Source organism: Nomascus leucogenys, chromosome 1a (assembly GCF_006542625.1).
Source record: "Nomascus leucogenys isolate Asia chromosome 1a, Asia_NLE_v1, whole genome shotgun sequence".
In the NCBI taxonomy this organism is placed as follows: Eukaryota; Metazoa; Chordata; class Mammalia; order Primates; family Hylobatidae; genus Nomascus; species Nomascus leucogenys.
The window spans coordinates 23213477-23236056 of record NC_044381.1 but is presented as its reverse complement, the minus strand read 5'-3'; the positions used below and the strand labels follow the sequence as shown (position 1 = coordinate 23236056).

The 22580-nt window shown below is 39.7% G+C and overlaps 1 protein-coding gene across 4 annotated transcripts in view; it reads right to left on the bottom strand.

Annotated features, from left to right (window-relative positions):
• The window catches only part of ECPAS (Ecm29 proteasome adaptor and scaffold), a 126479-nt gene that overhangs the window by 19133 nt on the left and 84766 nt on the right, over window positions 1-22580 (bottom strand). For all 4 annotated transcript variants that reach the window (XM_030822293.1, XM_030822332.1, XM_030822234.1 and 1 more), the window contains 11 exons: window positions 17163-17286; window positions 14417-14562; window positions 13937-13991; window positions 13016-13130; window positions 12002-12070; window positions 10211-10328; window positions 9797-9964; window positions 7007-7086; window positions 5970-6075; window positions 5140-5187; window positions 3847-3968 (listed from right to left, as the gene is read on the bottom strand). In XM_030822293.1, the coding sequence (XP_030678153.1) occupies window positions 3847-3968; window positions 5140-5187; window positions 5970-6075; window positions 7007-7086; window positions 9797-9964; window positions 10211-10328; window positions 12002-12070; window positions 13016-13130; window positions 13937-13991; window positions 14417-14562; window positions 17163-17286 (1151 nt within the window). The remainder of the gene's footprint in view (window positions 1-3846; window positions 3969-5139; window positions 5188-5969; window positions 6076-7006; window positions 7087-9796; window positions 9965-10210; window positions 10329-12001; window positions 12071-13015; window positions 13131-13936; window positions 13992-14416; window positions 14563-17162; window positions 17287-22580) is intronic.

Here is a 22580-nt window from a genome sequence, read left to right as displayed (position 1 = left end):
CAGTGCATATAAAAGTTTTGTTTACACTATATTGTAGTCTATTAAGTGTGCACTAGCATTATGTCTAAAATAAAGTATATTAGTTAACTTTAAAATATCTTAATGTTACTGATCATCTCAGCTTTCAGCAAGTCATTATATTTTTACTGGTGGAGGGTCTTACCTCAATGGTGATGGCTACTGACTGATCAGGGTGGTGTTTGCTGAATGCTGGCGTGGCTGTCGTAATTTCTTAAAATAAGTCAACAATGAAGTTTGCGGCATCAATCAACTCCTCCTTTCACAAAATATTTCTTTGTAGCATGAGATGCAGTTTGATAGCATTTTACCCACATTAGAACATCGTTCAAAGTTGGAGTCAATCCTCTCCAACCCTGTTGCTGCTTTATCAACTAAGTTTAAGAAATATTCTTTTTTTTTTTTTTTTTGAGACAGAGTCTCGATCTGTCGCCCAGGCTGGAGTGCAGTGGCGCGTCTCGGCTCACTGCAAGCTCCACCTCCTGGGTTCACGCCATTCTCCTGCCTCAGCCTCCCAAGTAGCTGGGACTACAGGCGCCTGCCACCATGCCCAGCTAATTTTTTTGTAATTTTAGTAGAGATGGGGTTCCACCGTGTTAGCCAGGATGGTCTCGATCTCCTGACCTCGTGATCCGCCCGCCTCGGCCTCCCAAGTGCTGGGATTACAGGCATGAGCCACCGCGCCCAGCCAAGAAATATTCTAAATCCTCTGTGGTCATTTTAACAATGTTCACAGAATCTTCACCAGGAGTAGCTTGCATCTCAAGAAACCACTTTCTTTGCTCATCGATAAGCAGCAACTCCTCTTCTGTTCAAGTTTCATCAGGAGATTGTAACAATTCAGTCACGTCTTCACACCCCACTTCTAATTCTACTTTTCTTACTATTTCCACCACATATGCAGTGACTTCCTCCAATGACGTCTTAAACCCCTCAAAGTCATCCATGAAAGTTGGAATCAACTTCTTCTAAACTCCTATTAATGACATTTTGACCTCCTCCCATGAATCATGAATGTTCTTAACAGCACCTACAATGGTAAACACTTTCCAGAAGGTTTTCAATTTACTTTACCCAGATCCATCAAAGGAATCACTATCAATGGCAGCTCTAGCCTTACAAAATATACTTCTTGAATAGTAAGACTTGAAAGTCGCATGGGCTTCGGAATGGATGTTGTGTTATGCTAATAGCCATGAAAACATTCATTTCCTTGTACCTCTCTATCGGAGCTCTTGGGTGACCAGGCACATTGTCAATGAGCAGTAATACTTTGAAGGGAATCTTTGTTTTTGTTTGTTTGGTTGGTTTTTTTTTTTGTTTGTTTTTTGTTTTAGCAGTAGGCCTCAACAGTGGACTTAAAATACTCAGTAAACCATGCTATAACAGATAAGCCGTCATCCAGACTTCGTTGTTCCATTTCTAGAGCACAGAGCAGATTTAGCAGAATTCTTAAGGCTTTAGGATTTTCAGAATGGTAAATGAGCACTGGCTTCAACTTAGTCACCAGCTGCATTAGCCCCTAACAAGACAGTCAGCCTGGCCTTTGAAGCGTTGCAGCCAGGCACTGACTTCTCTCTAGCTATGAAAATCCAACATGGTATCTTTTGCCAACAAAAGGCTATTTCATCTCCATTGAAAATCTGTTGTTGAGTGTAGACACCTCTATCAGTGATCTTAGCTAGATCTTCTGGATAACCTGCTGCAGCTTCTGTATCAGCAATTGCTGCTTCACCTTGCATCTTTATGTTATGAAGACAGCTTCTTTCCTTAAACCTCATCAGCCAACCTCTGCTAGCTTCCAACTTTTCTTCTGCAGCTTCCTTACTTCTCTTAGACTTCACAGAATTGAAGAGAGTTAAGGCCTTGCTCTGGATTAGGCTTTGGCTGAAGGGAATTTTGTAGGTGATTTGATCTTCTATCCAGAATATTCAAACTTTCTCCTTGTTAGCAAAAGGCTGTTTTGCTTTCTTATCATTTGTGTGTTGGCTAATATAGCACTTTAAACTTCGCTTAAGAACATTTCCTTTACATTCACAACTTGGCTGTTTGGCACAAGAGGCCTAGCTTTCAGCCTATCTCAGCTTTCATCTTTTCTCTTATCATTTCTAGCTTTCTTTAATGGCAGCCTCTTCCTTCATTAACAGGCATATGGTTTAATTAGCCTATTCCAATATGTTGCCTAAAAAAAAAAAAAAAAAAAAAAAAAAAAAAAAAAAAAAAAAAAAAAAAAAAAAAAAAAAAAAAAAAAAAAAAAAAAAAAAAAAAAAAAAAAAAAAAAAAAAAAAAAAAAAAAAAAAATGCATTTCCAACTCATGTTATTGTACACATGTCCTAACGCACTTTCCAGAATATCTGTCACAGTACGTTGACTTTAAGCATATCCTTACTAACTCACTAGATATCTAAAAAAGTCTTATAAAAAAATAATTTCACATAAAAATATTAATGTTTTTTCATATCAATTCTCTGTTCATTGCTTCTTAACAGTTCATTTGAATCAGGATCAAGCTCATCACACATTGCATCTATTTTTAAATCTTTTTTAACAGTTCCACTTCTTTTTTTTTTTTTTCCTTTTTTCATCATTCTTTACATGTTCTTTTCCTGTACACACAGCTAACGACACCAAAACACACACACACACACACACACACACAAAGAATCCTTCCTAGGCAATGTTGCGTGTGTCCTATTCCTCCTATTCCATCACATCACCATGCACTGGTTGTCTTTTTGTGCTGTGAGGAGTGACTGGTAGGTTCAGGTCTGGTTGCCCTGAATCATTATAAAGTTCTCTTCAGCCATTCACCCAGTGGATTTAGGGGCATCTAATGATCACTACTTAGATTATTTTACTAAGGAGAGCAAAAAGTGATACTTTTTTTTTTTTTTTTTTTGAGACAGAGTTTCGCGCTTGTTGTCCAGGCTGGAGTGCAATGGCGCAATCTGGGCTCACTGCAACCTCTGCCTCCCGGGTTCAAGCGACTCTCCTGCCTCAGCCTCCCGAGTAGCTGGGATTACAGGCATGCATCACCATACCTGGCTAATTTTTTTGTATTTTTAGTAGAGACGGGGTTTCTCCATGTTGGCCAGGCTGGTCTCGAACTCCCGATCTCAGGTGATCCGCCCACCTTGGCCTCCCGAAGTGCTGGGATTACAGGCATGAGCCACCGTGCCCAGCCAAAGTGACACTCTTAATTGCATCATGCCTTTGCATTTGTTAGGTAAGTCCTTCTAAAAAAAACTTTCTCTCATGAACTATCTACTTGCCATGAAATAGTGCTGGCACTATTATTAATAATTTGTTCTACTCTTAAGAGTGAAATAAAAATGGAACAGATAAAGTTCCTAGACAGCACTGTAGTTTAAAAACAAACAAAATATACAAACTAGAATCCTACACTATTGCTTTTAACTTAAAGTAGCCATATATTATATTTAAAAGTGTAAGTACATTTTTTGAATATTTCATTGTTGCAGGTGGTAAACAGCTTCTCTTAAATCTAATAATCTGTGAAATATTACTAAATATTATAATGAACAAGCATGCTCCTGAGGACCTACAGTGTAACAGGAAGATGTGCTTGTTGGGAGCAGAGGCTGAGGACAACAGAACAACACGCTTGATTCAGAATGCTGGGCAAAAATAAGGTCTCATGAGAATGTTTCTGTGAAAATATTCTGACTCACAAGTTTTCACAAATGACCCAAGGGTCATTCTCCTAAACCTCTTTCTCCATATTTTCCAGAATCTAACCTTGAAAGAAACACAATTTCTAGGAACTGAGCAAATCCAATACATTCATTTCATCAATGGATGCACACCTGAGGGCTCGAACTTCCGTCACAGGGCTCATCATTCCTTTGTCCAGAAGGCAAGGGAGAAGGGCAGCGATGGTTCTCTGGCCAGCTGCTCCTTTGGCAGGGTCACACATTTTCACACAGACCTCACATATAAAAAGCATGGATGTTAGTGAAAGTGACCGCTCATCCAGTAAAGCATTCATCTGACAAAAGACTTTCTACTTCACATATCCACAGAGAAGAATAAGTGAATCTACTTTCTCTGACACTACAGAGACACAGAGGAATGAGATCGGAGATTGAGTCCTAGGTCTGCCAAGAACTAAACAGAAAATCTGGTAACACATTTCACTCTCTAAGCACTGGTCCTCCAATTTGTGAAATACAGAACAAAATAGATGATGATCAAATGAGAAAATATGTAAGAAAGCACTTTTAAAAAGGTTTAGGGCTGGGTGCAGTAGCTGATGCCTATAAACCCAGCACTTTGGGAGGCCAAGGCAGGTGGATTGCTTGAGCCCAGGAGTTTGAGACCAGCCTGGGCAACATGAAGAGACCCTGTCTCTACAAAAAACACGAAAAATTAGCCAGGCATGGTGGCATACACCTGTGGTCCCAGCTCTTCAGGAGGCTGAGGTGGGAGGATCACCTGAGCTCGGGAGGTCGAGACTACAGTGAGTCATGATCACGCCACTACATTCCGGCCTGGGTGACAGAGTGAGACCTTGTCTCAAAAAAAAAAAACAAAAAAAAAAGAAGTTTTGAAGTGTTATCATCATCATCATCAATAACGCTGGGTCACAGCACAATATAGTGGTCAAGATCACATCTGAAACAAGAAAACACCTGTATTTAAAACCTGGTTTTACTACTTATGTGACCTATGGCAAGGTCTGTGCAACCAGAATGTAAAGTTCCTGATATATCACAAAATCAAGTTCAAGTGGGAGATAATTTAGTTTCAAAAAGCTTTCCGACCTCACAGATATGAAAGGTAGCTTTATATATAAACATAGCAAAAGCAAGAGAAAAGATAGGTGTTGCTTGATCTGAGTGATGTGTTCTTCAGGGTTAAGTCAAAGTTTTATCTTAATTTCACCATTTAAAGAGACCACAAGTATACCCTGTTCAACATACTAGCACTGCAGTGTTTACAGCACTCACTTTCTCATTCATTCTAAGAGTACTGAACCACAACATGAAGCCAATCATACTGCAACTAAATGTCATTTCCTATGACAGTAAGTAAATCATTGTCATGGTCACCCAGAACCCTGCCCCACTCCATTCCCAATGTAAGACAGGGATTTTCACCTTGCTCAGAGTTTTCAGAGCTAGTTCTGCTGCTTTTCGTACAGATTCCTAAAAATGACAAAAGTGTGACATCATACAAGTTAGAGAGTTTCACTATCATCTACTCTACAATTTGCAACTTAATTGCCTCAGGCCCTATAGAGACTGGTGGAAAATCTTACATTTCATATCACTTTAAAAAAATTGGTATCTCATCAGACTCTCTGCCCATCAAGGAACACATTACCATGCCATACTATTAATTTTTAAACATTAACTGTAACCTATTTTGACCTTAAAAAATTTAGCTATTAACAGCTGAGAAAGTAAATGTATTATAAAAGTAAATACATAAAGATCTATGTGAGCATTCTGAAACACTTAAAAGCCTCCAATAAATAAAGCAAAAAGAAAGGTAAAACTGAAGTGCCTAATTTTAATGGTAAAATATCAAAATACCTAAAATTAAGATTGCCCAAGAAAAATTCAGAGGAATTGGCCACATTACTTGAGAATAATTAATCCCATTTACAGAACTTACATTTCATATCACGTTAAAAAAATACTGTTACTATGTCCAAAACTGTTATTTGTCCCTAATCCAATAGAATCATGAGATCTCTACTGAAAGAAGGTATACAGCCACCTTTTTTTCCCTAAGTCTATTTAATTTAGATCCAAGGATACCCAACCTTGCAACTTCACAGACACATTAAGACTGAAACTTTGGGGGAAAATGTTGGTCTCTTAAAATTATCTGGAAATGGAATTTTGACATATACAACATAAATATTTTAATAATTCCAATTTAACTTTTTGTATATATAAATGCTGATTTATTTCTATAATACCTTGATATCATCTTGTACTCTAAAAAGCGTTTCCCAAATTTCTGGAAGTTTATCAATGATGTCATCTAAGGGTCTTCCTCTCAATAAATCATTCAAAGCTAAACAGCTGAAAATTAAAATTTCATTTCAATACATGATGAAGGTCAGTATTTTACTATGAAACATTTATACTAAAAAAGAATACAGATTCTGCCTCTAATTCGAGTTCTCATCCCCTCACCCCAAAACAGCAATGACTTCTCTCCAGGTCCCTCAAATACACCATATATATATGGAATTTACAATTATAAAATGTTTGTTTCTCACAACTATAATATAATCCCTTTGAGATGACACATCGTTTTTTATTCACCAGTGTCTCCCCAGGGCCTAGCACATTGCCACGTACACACTGGGCACCAAATGAATGTAATTTGTATACAGAAATGCTACACTATAAAGTCATGACAGTACAAAAATGTATCTTGGTGTCTACCAATTTAACAGGTAATCTTCAACTTCCTTGATTTCATACTTATATAAACTACGACAATTTAGTAAAATCATTAACCAAAGCTTAAATAGTTAAAGAAAAATAACTATCTAATGTAGCCAACAAGAAATATGCTTTTTAGTAGTTTTTTGTTTTGTTTTGTTTTGTTTTGAGACAGAGTCTCACTCTGTCACCCAGGCTGGAGTGCAGTGGCGCGATCTCGGCTCGCTGCAACCTCTGCCCCCTGGGTTCAAGTGATTCTCCTGCCTCAGCCTCCCAAGTAGCTGGGATTACAGGCACATGCCACTGGGCCCAGCTGATTTTTGTATTTTTAGTAGAGACAGGGTTTCACCATGTTGCCCACGCTGGTCTTGAACTCCTCACCTCAGGTGGTCCACCCACCTCGGCCTCCCCAAGTGCTGGGATCACAGGTGTGAGCCGCCACACCCAGCCAGCTTTTTAGTAGTTTTAATTTATTCCTTTTGCACAAAGTGTAAAACCTGGAAATTCTGAAGGGAAAAAATTCAGTTTTATTTGACTAAACTTATATTCCTAAAAATGGTACCTGGATTCTCGAACTCGCCACATGTTGCTTGTAAGGTTCTTAACCAAATCTTGAAGAATTTCTTTCAAATATTTATCCACCTAATGAAAGCAAACAGATAAAATTTAAAATGCAAAATCCATCAATAATCAAATTATTCAACTCTTAACCACACTGGTTAACCACACTTAACCACACTGACCATGTTTCTATATCTTACAGCCTCCATGTCTCTCTAGGCCACTCAGCCCACAAATCTCTTCCCACTTTGGTCGCTGTAAAGCTGCCAGGTGATCATTCTAAAATGTACGTTTGATGCTCTTATTTTCCTCAGTGCATGAGAATGAAGTCCATTCACCTGGGCACGCACACAAAGCCTTCCATGACTCATCCAGACCCAAAAGTACCATAATGTGTCTCACCTCCATTCCTTGGCACATGCCACCTCTACCTACAATCCCCTTCCCAGGTCCTACTTGCTTGGCTAACTCCTGCTTGTCCCTCAAGGTTCATATTAGCCATTCTTTTCAGAGAAGACTGACTTGGGTACTCTCCTCTCTGTTCCCGTAGCACCTTCCAAAGGAGCATCACACAAAACCATACAATAACTGCACTGTTCCACGATATTGGAGATCCTCAAGGGGGTCGGGTGCAGTTATTGTACAGGACATGCAGTTATTAAAGGACAGAGTCTCACTCATCATCCGTGCAGTTATTGAAGGACAGAGTCTCACTCACCGTCAGTGCAGTTATTGAGGGACAGAGTCTCACTCATCATCAGTGCAGTTACTGAGGGACAGTGTCTCACTCATCATCAGTGCAGTTACTGAGGGACAGTCTCACTCATCATCAGTGCAATTATTGAGGGACAGAGTCTCACTCATCATCAGTGCAGTTATTGAGGGACAGTCTCACTCATCATCAGTGTAGTTATTGAGGGACAGAGTCTCACTCATCATCAGTGCAGTTACTGAGGGACAGAGTCTCACTTATCAGTGCAGTTATTGAAGGACAGTCTCACTCATCATCAGTGCAGTTATTGAGGAACAGAGTCTCACTCATCATCAGTGCAGTTATTGAGGGACAGATTCTCACTCATCATCAGTGCAGTTATTGAGGGACAGATTCTCACTCATCATCAGTGCAGTTATTGAGGGACAGTCTCACACTCATCACCAGTGCAATTATTGAGGGACAGAGTCTCACTCATCTTTTTATCCCCAGTACCTTACCCAGTGCCTGGTTCATGACTGTTCAGAATGAAAGATGAGTTTTACTTTTTAAGCCTCTGTTCTGTTTTGACATACACTTAGCAACTTTGTAGTAATGACAAAATAATGGTAGAATCAGTTTTACACCAATGCTGACATGCTCAAAAATTTACGGCTTTTCCATTTTTATAGGTAGGAAAGGTTTTGTTATCCTTACTTACATGTAAGAAAACCAAGACAAAGAGGTAAATAACAAACTGATGTCTTCCTATGTCTGCTTCTCTCAACATTCTCCATGGATGATCTCATCCACACTTGTGGCTTAATCCTTTCACTTATAGAGATGACATTCACGTCTCAAGGGTCTAGGCCTGTGTCCTGAGCTCAGACCTACAAAGCCCACTGGCCTATTAGATCTTGGCTGACCCAACAGTGCCACATGTTCTCCTGGAGCAAGCAAAACTCACTGAGTCTTCAAAGCTGAACCCTCAAGTACCTACCACCAAGAATAGAAACATATTCAGCCTAGTACCAGATAGGAGAGACAGGAAGGGGCCAAATTACAGGCAGGGACTTGTAAGACATAGTAAGGATCATGGAATTTATTTAAAGTGAGCTGTAAAGGATTTTAACCCAAAGTGGCACAATCTAACTTGCATTTTTAAAAATCACTTTTGCTACTATGTAGATAATTAAATGAAGAAAGGCAAAGAGAAAAAAAAGACGATGATGACCTATTCATCAGTAAAGAATTAGGGAAAGAAGAGGGTAGATTCAAGGAATACTTTGGAAGCAGAATCAACAGAATTTGCTACTAGATTCAATTGGGGGTGGTGGTGAGACACAGATCAAAATAAAGTATGACACCAAGTTTTCTGGCTTGGGCAAATAGGTGAACAGTGAGAATAGAGGGGGGAGGTTATTTTTCAAGTCCTGTTCTGGGCATGTTGGGTTTATGGTATTCTGAAACAACACTGAAGTGAAATTTTCAAGTAAATAGTTACATATGCATGTCTAAAGTGCAAGTGACATCTGGACCAAAAGTGTAAGGTTGGGAACTTTCACAATAAATATGACATTTATATGCCTTGGAACTGATTGATATAGAGAAGGCTCAGAGAGCAAAAGATACTCAGAGACAAGCCCTGAGAAATCTTAGTACATAAAAGTGGGATAGAACATGATTAACAGCCAGATGAGAGGACACCAACAGAGAAAACAAAATGGCAATTGCCTGCTTCCTTGTCTGTCTCCCCAGTTAACTGAATTCATTGGAGATGGGACTATGACCCATTCTTCATTGCATCAACAGTCCCTATCCACATTTACTATTCCATCTGTGTGAATATAAAATCATTTCCTTAACCATCTTCCCAGTGGACATTTATATTGTTTCCATTTTGGAGATTTCAATAAATGTTGCCATACACATCTTTGATACCTTGAAAGAAGGAAGAAAACATGGAATGGAAGACAATTTATTTGTTTAAGCAAGTAAGCATAAAAAGTAGAAAGGAAGGGGGACACTGGGTTTAAATCCTATGCATGACTTTGGACAGTCTACAGTGTTTTCCTAACACAGGGGTTCACAGATACTTACCATGGATTTGTCAGTGACCAACGCATTCCAAATACTTGTCATGGCCTGTCGAATGCCAAGGTTGGGATCAAACTGGTAACGATAAAGTCGAGGAACTAGCTGAGGCAGAAAAGGAGCCAGCTGCTCTCCAGCTCTGGTAGCAATTACATTAAAACCAAAAGCAGCACCCTAAAAATAATAGGCACCCATTATAGTAAAATATTAACATAGCAAAAAATTCTCCCTCCCAAACTTATGCCTAAACACAGCCTGATTTAATGGGATTTCCAATCAATAGCAGCTTTGTGGGGTTCAGCTTTCTCATCAGGCACAGACTTTCACAAAATGTACTACATATCATTTGCCACTGTCTGCCAATGTAGCATATTTGGTTTGCATGAAAAAAAAAAAAAATGTCCAGTGATAGCAACTTACCTTCCTAGAGTTCCACATTGCATGATGGTTGGCTAAATTCATAAATTTATACACCAGATCTGGCTGGCTAAGATCACTTGCCAGAGAACAAAGTTCCTTGTAAGTAGAAAGGCCCTGACTTGGAAACAAAGAAAAAGAGGTAGGCAATAATATACTTCTCTCTCTCCAGCCTAAAAAATTACATCATCAATATTACTGGGACATACTAAAATCAAATTTTCACTCAATTTCTAATATTGAGTTATCACCATGGAGACAGAAAACAGGTTGGGAAGAATATAAAAAGTCACCTAATTCAACTATTAGCAATTCCTAAGCCCCTCTACATTGCTGCTGATAAATGACCTAAATGCACCTCTAAGTCCATAGACATGGTCTGCTCACCACCTGGAGATGCAACTCAATAATTCCTGATTATGTTATGCATAATCTCACATGATCATAAGAGAGTCATTGGAAGACAACATCTGTCTTCCCTTAGTCTTTTCTAAGCTAGACCACCCTAATTCTGATTAACTTGAGTCTTGTTAACTTTCCTCTGAACAAATAATATTTGCTCAAATATCTAATCGGTTTGTTATTTTGTAAAATGTAAGCACTTTTTTAAAAACTTAGAAGGAGCCTACAAGGAGAGTAAGTAGAATGAAAACAACTTTTGATGTGATAACAGTGTACTATGGGGGAACGTCAACGACGGAACAAACTGCAGCTTTCTCCTGTTGCAGACAACAATGAAGCAGGCTCGTGTGTGATACCACAGCAAGGCCTTGCAACCAGCAAAGATTTGCCTAACAATTCGTAGAAATAAAGCATGATAAAATAAAAGAGGTCAAGCTCAAGGAATTTATTTTAAATGCTAAAGTAGTGGTCTCTAAGATAAAGAATTACACCCACCCAAAAACTAGCGGCAGTGGGTGCACCTAGCTATGCTTCCAGGTGCTCGCAGCATTCAGCTGCCTGAGAGCTAACAGCTCTTGGCCTAGTCAGTCTCCCACAACTGCCCTTAGAGCCCAACATCATGGGCTCCCACGCAGCAGCCCACCACCAACGGCTGGTCACTGAGAGGACATAAAGGGCCAGGCTCCATGCCTCAAAGCAGAACAACTCCGAAAGGCCACCCATGCCAGCTCAGAGCTCCTCAAGAGGCCAGTATCCACTGAAACGATGGCAGCAGTTTCACCCCTCCCTCAGTCATAGGCCCTATCCTGCTTCCTCATCCCCCCAAAGTGACCCCTAGGGCACTCCCCAGTAAATTTCCCACACAGAAATCTCTATCTCAGAGTTTGTTTCCCAGGATACTCAATTTAAGACATCAGCCTGCCGGGCGTGGTAGCTCACGCCTGTAATCCCAGAAATTTGGGAGGCCGAGGTGGGTGGATCTCCTGAGGTCAGGAGTTTGACACCAGCCTGACCAACATAGTGAAACCCCGTCTCTACTAAAATACAAAAATTAGCCAGGCGTGGTGGCAGGCGCCTGTAATCTCAGTTACTTGGGAGGCTGAAGTAGGAGAATCTATTGCTTGAACCCAGGAGGCGGAGGTTGTAGTGAGCCGAGATCATGCCACTGCACTCCAGCCTGGGCAACAAGAGTGAGGCCCCATCTCAAAAAAAAAAAAAAAAAGACATCAGACTTTTTTCCATGTAAGTTTTCTTCCTCCACCAATAGATAAAATAGATAACGTTTCCTAAGAGGGTAGAAATCAACTTCATGACTGCTCTATTTACTAGACTAATAAATACATATATATATATTTAAAGATGTTTACCATTCAATGGATTTAACATACTTACCCATCTGGTGTTTTGCCAAGAGCTCCCCCTTGAAATACCACTGTCTCTCCAGAAACTTCATGTTTAACTCTAAACCAAAACAATAATTTCAATAAGCTTCAAGCTTTTCATACCAACATTCAACTAGCCAATGCAATTCATTTACAAAGTGATAAAACTTCCTATCAAGCATTTACTGTGTACAAGATATAAAAGTCCTTTCCGACCGGGTGCAGTGGCTCACGCCTGTAATCCCAGCACTTTGGGAGGCCGAGGTGGGTGGATCAGTAGGTCAGAAGTTCGAGGCCATCCTGGCTAAGATGGTGAAACACTGTCTCTATTAAAAATACAAAAAATTAGCTGGGCACGGTGGCACGCGCCTGTAGTCCCAGCTACTCAGGAGGCTGAGGCGGGAGAATTGCCTGAACCAGGGAGGCAGAGGTTGCAGTGAGCTGAGATCGTGCCACTGCACTCCAGCCTGGGCAACAGAGCAAGACTCCAACACGAAAAAAAAAAAAGCCCTTTCCATCAGGCTGCAGATTTTATAAAATGAATCCAGAATGAACAAATTAATAGATGAAAAAGACATTTCACATAATTTCCACTGAATTAAATGTGGTAGCACATGAAAAACTATCCTTCCTACAAGGGAGGCAACATAAAGCAGCAATCCCTTACACAGATGATTTCCCCTCACACTCTTCACGGATTAGACTATAAATGATATGCAAGCTTCTTCTCCGTATCTTAACTTCCATTTAGCCAACAGTAATTACAGCATTTTTCTAATCCAATACATTAATTGTCTGAGACCATTAAACTTTCGAAGCTTGACCTAGTGGCATGCTCCTAAACTTAACAGTATACACTGGAATAATTGTGCTATCCACAGCACAACAATTACGGACTTGCAATTTAGAAAAGGCTTCATAAGCGAAAAAATGGAAAGCTGAATCTTCCTTCTCCAGCATATTCTCACTATGAGTAGAGACTTCCTCTATGGGCTTGAATCTAAAATTTTCAAGTTCACCATACCTTTTGCCAGTCATAAGTGTTTCCACAAGTGTAGAAACCAATTCCTGTTGATCTTGTTCATTGCCTAGTTCATAAACCAACCCAAGGCCCTTTGATGCAACATCTTGGCTAAGTTCTACAAGAAAGTCAGACAAGATTGTATCACTTAAAAAAAATTTTGTATCCTTGCTATGAAATCAAAATTTTTAAAAAGTTATGTTGACACTGACCCAAAATGATATCAAAGTAAAGATATAAAAACAGAATCAATATGCCTATTTGGTTAAAAATAATAATAAATCATTTCAGTGGACATGGCACCATACAAGTTATTGTAAATGAGAACCATATTCACAGAAGATCCAGTTCACAAACCTAGACAATACTGATGGACCTATACAGTGTCACTGGACAGTGCAGCGACAGATTATCCATGGGCTGTAAGTCACATATCAGAGATAAAACAGCCTCACAAGATCTCAAGACACTCCGACCTAACTTTTAAAAGTCAATGCAAGACCTTATGTTTAAAACGAGTTATAAAACAAAGCTACCATGGAAAGATTTAACACATATACGTTCACTCTCTCCTAGCTTAAATCAGAGAGGAAAAGTAACCAGAGGTAGAAAAAAGCTATTAGGAGAGATACTAATGTTAAAGAAGGCCTCGGCTCCATTTTAAAATGCAGAGTTGAAGAACATGTTCTAATATATAAACGAATAAATGAGAAACAATCTAAGTTTCCTGTATCCTAACTAGAAAATTTGGTTTCTAAGCCATTAACATAATGCTTATCCTTACTACTAACAAATAAGGTTTAATAATTGTTTTAATCATACAGCTCAAGAAAGTTTTCTTTTATGTTCATTAATCCAGGTATCTGAACAGTTAAAATACAAGTTCAATTAAGTTTAGAAATCAAATATTAACCAACAACCTACCATCATTTTCTGATAGAACTGAAACAAATGCACTCTGAATTTCTTTAAGATGAGACTGAAAAAAGAAAAAAGGCATTAGAACACTGAAACTCTATCTCTTTGAGAGAATCAGAGTCTTGCTCTCACCGTGTACAAAATTTGTAGTCTTATTATCCAAGCCAGTTACAATCGCTGTTTTGCTCTCATCTTTACAGGTGGCCCAAATCACCTGGAGCTGCACCACTTACAGGGAGTCTAACACATGCAAGCTGACCACTGCCCCAACTGAGCCTTCCCATCTCAAGCACTTCTGACTTCATTCCTTCAAGGCTAGAATCATCTTCCAGCCTATATATATCAGGCCACCATCCTTCATTCCTTCATGTACAATGTATTTCAAAATACCTACTATTGGTTAATGACCTTCACCCTCATATGCTTTCCTTGCTACTTATAATACTGTGGTTTTCAACAGGGCTGACCACATACAGCATGGCTCACCTTCACTTCTTTGTGGGTACTTAGCTTCCTCACAAGGGAAAGGAGCCAGATGCAGGCTGCTTGCCTCACGTGTGGGTTGGGGCTGATGATATGTTTATTTAAAATCACATCCAACACCCATGGAACCACATCATTCACTTTGGCTCCTGGGGAAAAGCAAATAAAAATAACAAAGAATTAAAATAACTAAACACAGTTGCCTGAAAAAATTAAATTCAAATCAACATTTACTCAACAGAACAATCCTATATTAAAATCTAAATGACTAAGGTGTTTAAAGTTGCTGAAGGAATCAATAATTATTCACTCTAGAACCTAGTGTAAACAAAATTACATTTCAAAGGTACTCAAGTAACTTTTTAGTTCCTGAGAATGAAAACTTATCCCTAATCTCTCTAGTGTCAGCAATTTTTGTCTACTAGATGTTTCTCCTCTTCCATCTAAAAACTAACTAAACTTCTTTTGCTCTTAACTTTCCTCCTCCAGCTACCATACTGTTTTTCTCCTTTCCTTTATTACTCCAGGGTTTCTCAACCTCAACATGACTGACATTGTGGCTGGATAATTCTTTATCATACAAAGCTGTGCTATACACTGCAGGATGTCTAGCAGCATCCTGTGCATTCACCCACTAGAGACCAGTGGCACCCACCCTCCCCAGTGTCTAGACATTACCAAATGTCTAGGGGCAAAAATCTCATTCCTCCAGTGACAAACCACTGATTTACATTAAGACCCTTCAAAATAGTTGTTTAAACTCATGTTCAGACTTTGCTCTTCTCTTTTTTGAGCCCACTCCAAATCAGCCTTTTACCTTCTCTTCCCCATAGAAATCAGTCATAGAAATCACGAATGACTTTCCTGTTGCTAAGTCAGAATCCCTTTTTTTAATTCCCGTAACCACAACTCTAGCTGCCAGCAGTTCTGCTATCTGGGCACCTACAATTACAAAACCAACAAATCCTTACTAGATTCCCATAACATGCCCAGGATATTATGTAGAGATGTTAAGATGGCTAAGACCTGGGCCCTAAGTGGTTTCTCAAATGCTGTTCTTTCTACTCACAGCAAGATTGGTACACTGTAACCAACAACGACATCCAAAGGCTGAGAAGCACTCAGATGAGAATGACATAGAACATGCATGATCAAAATTCACGGCAGAGATTCATCATCCCTCCCTTCTCCACAGTATTTTATGTTTTCCTTTCCCAAAACAGACAAAAATAGAACTTCAACATTTAATGGACAATTTGAGATTCCTTTGGATGAGTAAAAAGCCAAGCAGGATGCAATCTTCCAAGAAGAGTTTGAGGCAATACAAGAGTTCAGAGGATGAAGACTGGCACAGATGCCTCTCTACTAACCTCTACTTGCTTAAGTCACTATGTAAAACCCCATGCAGTCAGAAACGTCCCTCTCACAGCAAACCCACCCCTCAGTGTGAGCCCTCCCTGCTGTCAACCCTCTGTTACCACCTCTCACATGCAACCTGAAAATTCCCACTTCAGGCTTGGTTGTCCTCTTGTTAACAATGTTGCTTCCCTTCCTTCCCTCCTTCCTTCTATACAAACTGCTCCTTGCCTTGCTTCATGTGTGTTCAAAGAAAAATCTCAAAGAACTGACTCTGATTCAGCTTCCGTCAATCCATAACTGTCATTACAGTGCAAGCAAAAGTGTGTTTTTCTATTTCCTTTAAATCTCTTTATGGTGGCTAATGAAATAATAGGTGAACGCATTACTGTGAAGTTAAATGTTAACTGTAACACTAAGTGCAATAACTAAATTAATGCATTATTCATGATGAAACACAACATACAATAAAATTGTTACCATGAGAATACTCTCTTTTAACTTCCTCACTTGAAAGGATAAAATATGAAAACTTGGTGACTTTTCCTTCTGTTTAAATTTTTCTTTATTCTAGCTCAAATACTAAAATGTATTTTCAATTCCAAATTCAAATCAAACCACAACAAAGTTGAAATCATAATATATAAAACATTAAGTCAGAAACCACATGTTCCCTCAACTACACGCTGTCACTAAAAGCCAGTGTACCTGGAGCGCTAGCAGAAGGCACTGAGGCTTCATTATGTAATAAAGGATTAGAGGACACATCATCTGAAAATAACTATACCTTGAATTCTGAAACTGGCTAAATACATAAATCCTCATGAAAAGAGCACAAGCTTCAAGGTAATCCAGAGCTGACTCCCCTGCTTGCTTGCCAAAGGGTCAGAAAAAGAAGTTACTAATTTCATGCTGTCTGTTTTTTATTTCTTGAGACAGAGTCTTACTCTGTCGCCCAGGATAGAGTGCAGTGGCACGATCTCAGCTCACTTGCAACCTCCGCCTCCCAGGTTCAAGAAATTCTCAGGCCTCAGCCTCCTGAGTAGCTGGGATTATAGGCTTGTGCCACCATGCCCAGCTAAGTTTTGTATTTTTAGTAGAGATGGGGTTTCACCATGTTAGCCAGGCTGGTCTCTAACTCCTGACCTCAGGTGATTCGCTCACCTCGGCCTCCCAAAGTGTTGGGATTACAGGCACTCATGAGCCACTGTGCCCAGCCTCATGCTGTCTTCTTCACTCAACTATTTTTCTTGACTGAATGAAACTGGTAAAACAGATATAAATATTTGAAAAAAGTAATATGGAATGTATAATGTTTTTGCCTCAAATGTGATGAAGAGAACAAAAAAGGGTTACTTGATAATTATAAATCGATTAGCCGAATATTTGGTACCAGCAGGTGGAGTATATTCCTCTTCAGTCACTTGCCAGGCATCTCGGGCAGCCACAGAACTAGTTCCTATTGCAGCACTGGTAATGGCTTCGCCAATAGTGAACTGAAGTTCTATCTGCTTGGCCTGCAACGAAGGAAGTAAAAACCATGAATGAGAAAACACACTTCCCAAAAACATCCATTTCTACAGAAAGCCTGCTTAAGAGTGTGTTTCTGAGCATGTTTTGTTTTCACTCTTTGCCCTAGTTTGCTTTCGGCTAATTCAATGGCTCAAAGGCCAGGGATGGTGAGGGAGTGGAGGATATAAGAATCCCTTGAAGATATTTTTCAAAGTCTTTGCTGCCCTCCTCACCCTCAGTAGAGAACCACTAGACAGTGATTTATGATCTCTGGAAGCATAATATGGTTCACCTAAGGAAGACAGAAAATCCCATAAACTTTGAAGCCATGTAAGTCTCAATATAAATTCTAGCTATCTCTCACCAGCTATAAACCCTTATTTAAACTTCTATGAGCCTCAAAAACTTCATTTGTAAAAAGGGCATAATATCATCATCCACAGCATTAGGCTTTAAGAATTAAATGAGGTTAATGTACATAAAATTATTATATAGTATGCTTGATTGTGGTTACTCCACAATAAATAGTAGCCATTATATTTTATTAACATTTACTTAACAATTATTTAACTCTTTGCACTCTTAAATTATATGATATCTTGACGTTACTTTTAAATGGCTCAGAAAAAAGAACAATAAAACATGTGAAATGTTAAAATTTGGTAAATCTGGATAAAGGGCAAATAAGAGTTCTTTACACTATTCTTACAGCTTCACTGTAAGTTTGAAAGCATTTCAAAAGTCAAACATTTGAAAATTCTATATAGTACTCACTGAAGTGTTTTAAAACTTTATTCAGAAATGCTGACATGATTCACTAGTAGGAGTCACTGACCCAACATGTAACTACCTAGACCTGCATTTTCCACTTTTTACTGTGAACCAGAAGAAATTTAGGAGGAATAGGAGAAATAAGGGAATGAACAGAGAGCATGTGAAGGCTATGAACACGCTACTCTTCAAAGCACAAAGACAACAGTTGAGACTTTCCCACGCCAATCAACAATGCTCTAGTTGTGATGAGGCATCAAGTACTAATGCCACATGCTTCCTAGTCTGAGGAAAAAAGATTTAAAGGCTTTAGTCCTACAGCTTCCCTGGTTAAAAGCTTCTCTTGGCAACTTCAAGCTGAAAAAAGGTATTTCAACATAATCCTTATTAGGGGTTCATTTTATGTACCTGTACCTGTTTTTGCATGTTTCCTATAGTTAATAACAACACAGCTGGCATTAAAAACAACAACAAAACTCCATAGCTACATTTATGAATAATATACTATCTGGACATTGCTGTAAATAATCCAGAAATAAAGGGGGGTTCAATAGAGAAAATAAGAACAGATACATGGGGATTCATTATATTATTATTCTATGTTTGTGTATGTTTGAAATTTCCTATAATAAAAAGTTACAAGAGGGAGCAGGGGGCAGGGCAAAGTGGCTGAACAGGGGGAGGTGGAAATGGTTAAAAGGTACAAAAAAAATAGTTACAAAGAATGAATTCAGGCCAGGTGCACTGGCTCACACCTGTAATCCCAACACTTTGGGAGGCCAAGGTGGGTGGACCACCTGAGGTCAGGAGTTTAAGACCAGCCTGGCCAATATGGTGAAACTCCGTCTCTACTAAAAATAAAAAAATTAGCTGGGCATGGTGGTGTGAGCCTGTAATCCCAGCTATTTGGGAGGCTGAGGCAGGAGAATCGCTTGAACCCAGCAGGTGGAGGTTGCAGTGAGCTGAGATTGCACCACTGCACTCCAGCCTGAGCAACAGAGTGAGACTCCATCTCAAAAAAAAAAAAAAAAGAATGAATGAGACCTACTACTCTTTGATAGCAAACTAGTGTGGCTATAGTCAACAATAATTTAATTGTACATTTTAAAATAGCTAAAAAAAATAATAGGATTGTTTGCAACTCAAAAGATAAATGCTTGAGGGGATGGATACCCTATTCTCCATGATGTGATTATTAAGCATTGCATGTCTGTATCAAAACATCTCACATACCCCATAAATATATACATCCACCATGTACCTACAAAAACTTAAAATTGAAAAAAAAAAAGTCCAACAGAATCTCATCCCCTCCCCATCTAATGCAGGAACATCGAACTGAACTATCCACCAAAAAAGCACCTTCATAAAAACTAAATCAGGTGAGACATCACAGTACCCGGCTTCAGCATAATAACAAGAGGAGACTCACTGAATAGGGTGGGAAGAACACACTGCCTACACCACCCCTCCCCCAGTCCCAGGCAGCACAGCTTGGAAAGAGAACCTGTGTGCTTGGGTGAAGGAGAGCTAAATGAGTGTGATACTTCGCATTACAACTCAGTGCCACTCTGTCACAGCATCAGGCAGAATTCTGCCAGTGCCCACTTAGACCAAACCTGGGCCAGAGGGAAATCAGCTTCTTCAGTGAGAGGAACCCAAGTCAGCTGACTAAAATGGCCTCAGGCCCCCAAATAAATTTCACCAGCAGCTAGGCCACACTTGGATGGAGGAAAAGCAAAAATACAGAAGACTTTGTCTCGCAACCAGGCACCAGCCCACCCACAATAAAACAAAGGACCAGGCAGAGTCCGAAAGCCCCACTTCCAGGATGCTGCTGTGGAAGAGCACTTCTAGACCCACCCCAGGCAAGAAGGGAATCTGCTCATGTGGCATGAACAACCTAAGTCCCAAGTCCTGGTTGGCTCCAACACCTGCTCACTAAAGCAGCCTCATCTTTGAAAAAGCATCAGCAGCAGTCAGGTGGCCACAGGCCTTGGGTGAGCCCTGGTACTGTGCTGGTCTGGGATGCCATGGGCTTTGGGTGTAACCCAGCATGGTGCTAGCTGCTGTGGCCACAGAAGTGCCCACATTACCCCTCCCCTAATTTCAGGCAGCTCATCGTGGAGAGACGCTCCCTCTACCTGGGAGAAAGAGAGGGAAGAGAGCAAGAAACTTTGCCTGGGAACCCAGAGAATGCTCCCTTATCTTCCCCAAGTCCATCAATGCTGGGTATCTCGGTATCTGGAAGAGTTGCAGCACACATGGGCTTAGGGTGCCCTCTAGTGCTGAAACGACTGCAGTGACCACAGGCTTAGGGAACTCAACACTCAAGTCATATTTGAATTCTTGGAAGGCCCTCTGAAGGACAGGTACAAACAAGGCCAGATTGTGAAGACTGGAATAAATATTTAACTCTTCAATGCCCAAACACTGATGAATGTTCACAAGCATCAAGGACATTTGAGAAAATATGTTCGAAAAAACATTCACCCTAAACAAACAGAATAAATAAGCAGGCACCAGTGACCAATCCTGGAGTGGCGTAGATATGTGACAGACAGGGAATTCAAGATAGCTGTTTTAAGAATGCTCAACAACTTCAAGAAAACATGGAGAAGGAATTCAGAAACTTGTAAGAGAAATTTAGTAAAGAGATTAAAATGGAGGAAAAAATCAAATCTTAGAGCTGAAAAATGTAATGGATGACTGAAAAATGCTTCAATGTGTCTCGACAGCAGAACTGATCAAGTAGAAGAACGAACTAGTGAGCTCTGAGACAGGCTATTTGAAAACACACAGTCAGAGAAGAAAAGTGCAGAAGAATGATACACTTACAAGATCTGGAAAACAGCTTCAAAGAGGCTAAGAGTTATTTGCCTTAAAGAGGAAACAGAGAAAAGAAACAGGTGTAGAAAGTTTATTCAAAGAAATAATCAACAGAGAACTTTCAGAACCTAGAAAAACATGAACACCCAGGTAAAAGAAGGTCAAAGAATACCAAGAAGATTCAACCCAAATAAGATTACCCCAAGGCATATAATAAACTCACAAAGGTAATGGACGAAGACAGGATCCTAAAAGTAGCAAGAGAAAAGAAGCAAGTAAGATATAAAGGAGCTCTGATATGTCTGGCGACAGAAACCTTACAGGCCAGGAGGGGGTGGAATAACATATTCAAAGTGTGAAAAGAAAGAAAGAAAAGAAAGAAAAAAACCCTTTCAACTGAGAATACTGTACACAGCAAAGCTATCCTTCAAATATCAGGGGAACCAGCCCCCAATATTTCAATGTAGGTTCTTTTCTATTTTCCCTAAGTGTTGGCTGGTCTGAGAAATAAAGAGAAAGAGTACAAAGAGAGAAATTTTACAGCTGGGCCTGCAGGGGTGCCATCACATATTGGTAGGACCGTGATGGCGACCTTGAGCCGCAAAACCAGCAAGTTTTTATTAGGGATTTTCAAAGGGGAGGGGAGTGTACGAACAAGGAGTAAGTCACAAAGATGACACGCTTCAAAGAGCAATAAAAGATCACAAGGCAAGGGCAAAATTAGAATTACTGATGAGGGTCTGTGTCCCGCTGTGCACACATTGTCTTGATAAACATTTTAACAGGAAACAGGGTTCGAGAGCAGACAATCAGTCTGACTAGAATTCACCAGGCTGGAATTTCCCAATCCTAGTAAGCCTGAGGGCACTGCAGGAGACCAGGGGTATTTCAGTGCTTATCTCAACCGCTTAAGACAGACACTCCCAGAGCACCCATTCATAGACCTCCCCCCAGGAATGCATTCCTTCCCCAGGGTCTCAATTATTAATATTCCTTGCTGGGAAAAGAATTCAGTGATACTTCTACTACTCACCCATCTGTCTACAGGCTTTCTGCAAGAAGAAAAATATGGCTCTATTCTGCCCGACCCCACAGGCAGTCAGACCTTATGGTTATCCTTCCTTGTTCCCTGAAAATCGCTGTTATTCAGTTCTTTTTCAGGGTGCACTGATTTCATATTGTTCAAACACACGTTTTACAAACAACTTGTACAGTTAACACAATCATCACAGGGTCCTGACATACATCCTCAGCTTACGAAGATGACAGGATTAAGAGATAAAGTAAAGACAGGCATAAGAAATTATAAGAGGATTGACTGAGGAAGTGATAAATGTCCATGAAATCTTCACGATTTATGTTCAGAGACTGCAGTAAAGACAGGCATAAGAAATTATAAAAGTATTAATTCTGGGAACTGGTAAGTGTTCATGAAATCTTCACAATTTATGTTCTTCTGCCACGGCTTCATCCGCTCCCTCTATTCGGGGTCCCTGACTTCCCACAACATTCAAATATAAAGGATAAATGAAGACTTTCCTGGGTCAACAAAAGATGAGGGAATTCACCACCACCAGATGTGTCTTACAAAAAATGCTACAGTTCTTCAATCTGAAAGAAAAGAATTCTAGCATGCAACAAAAAATGTAAATACACAGACAAATTCAAAATACTCTAATACTGTATAGAGTATTCTAAA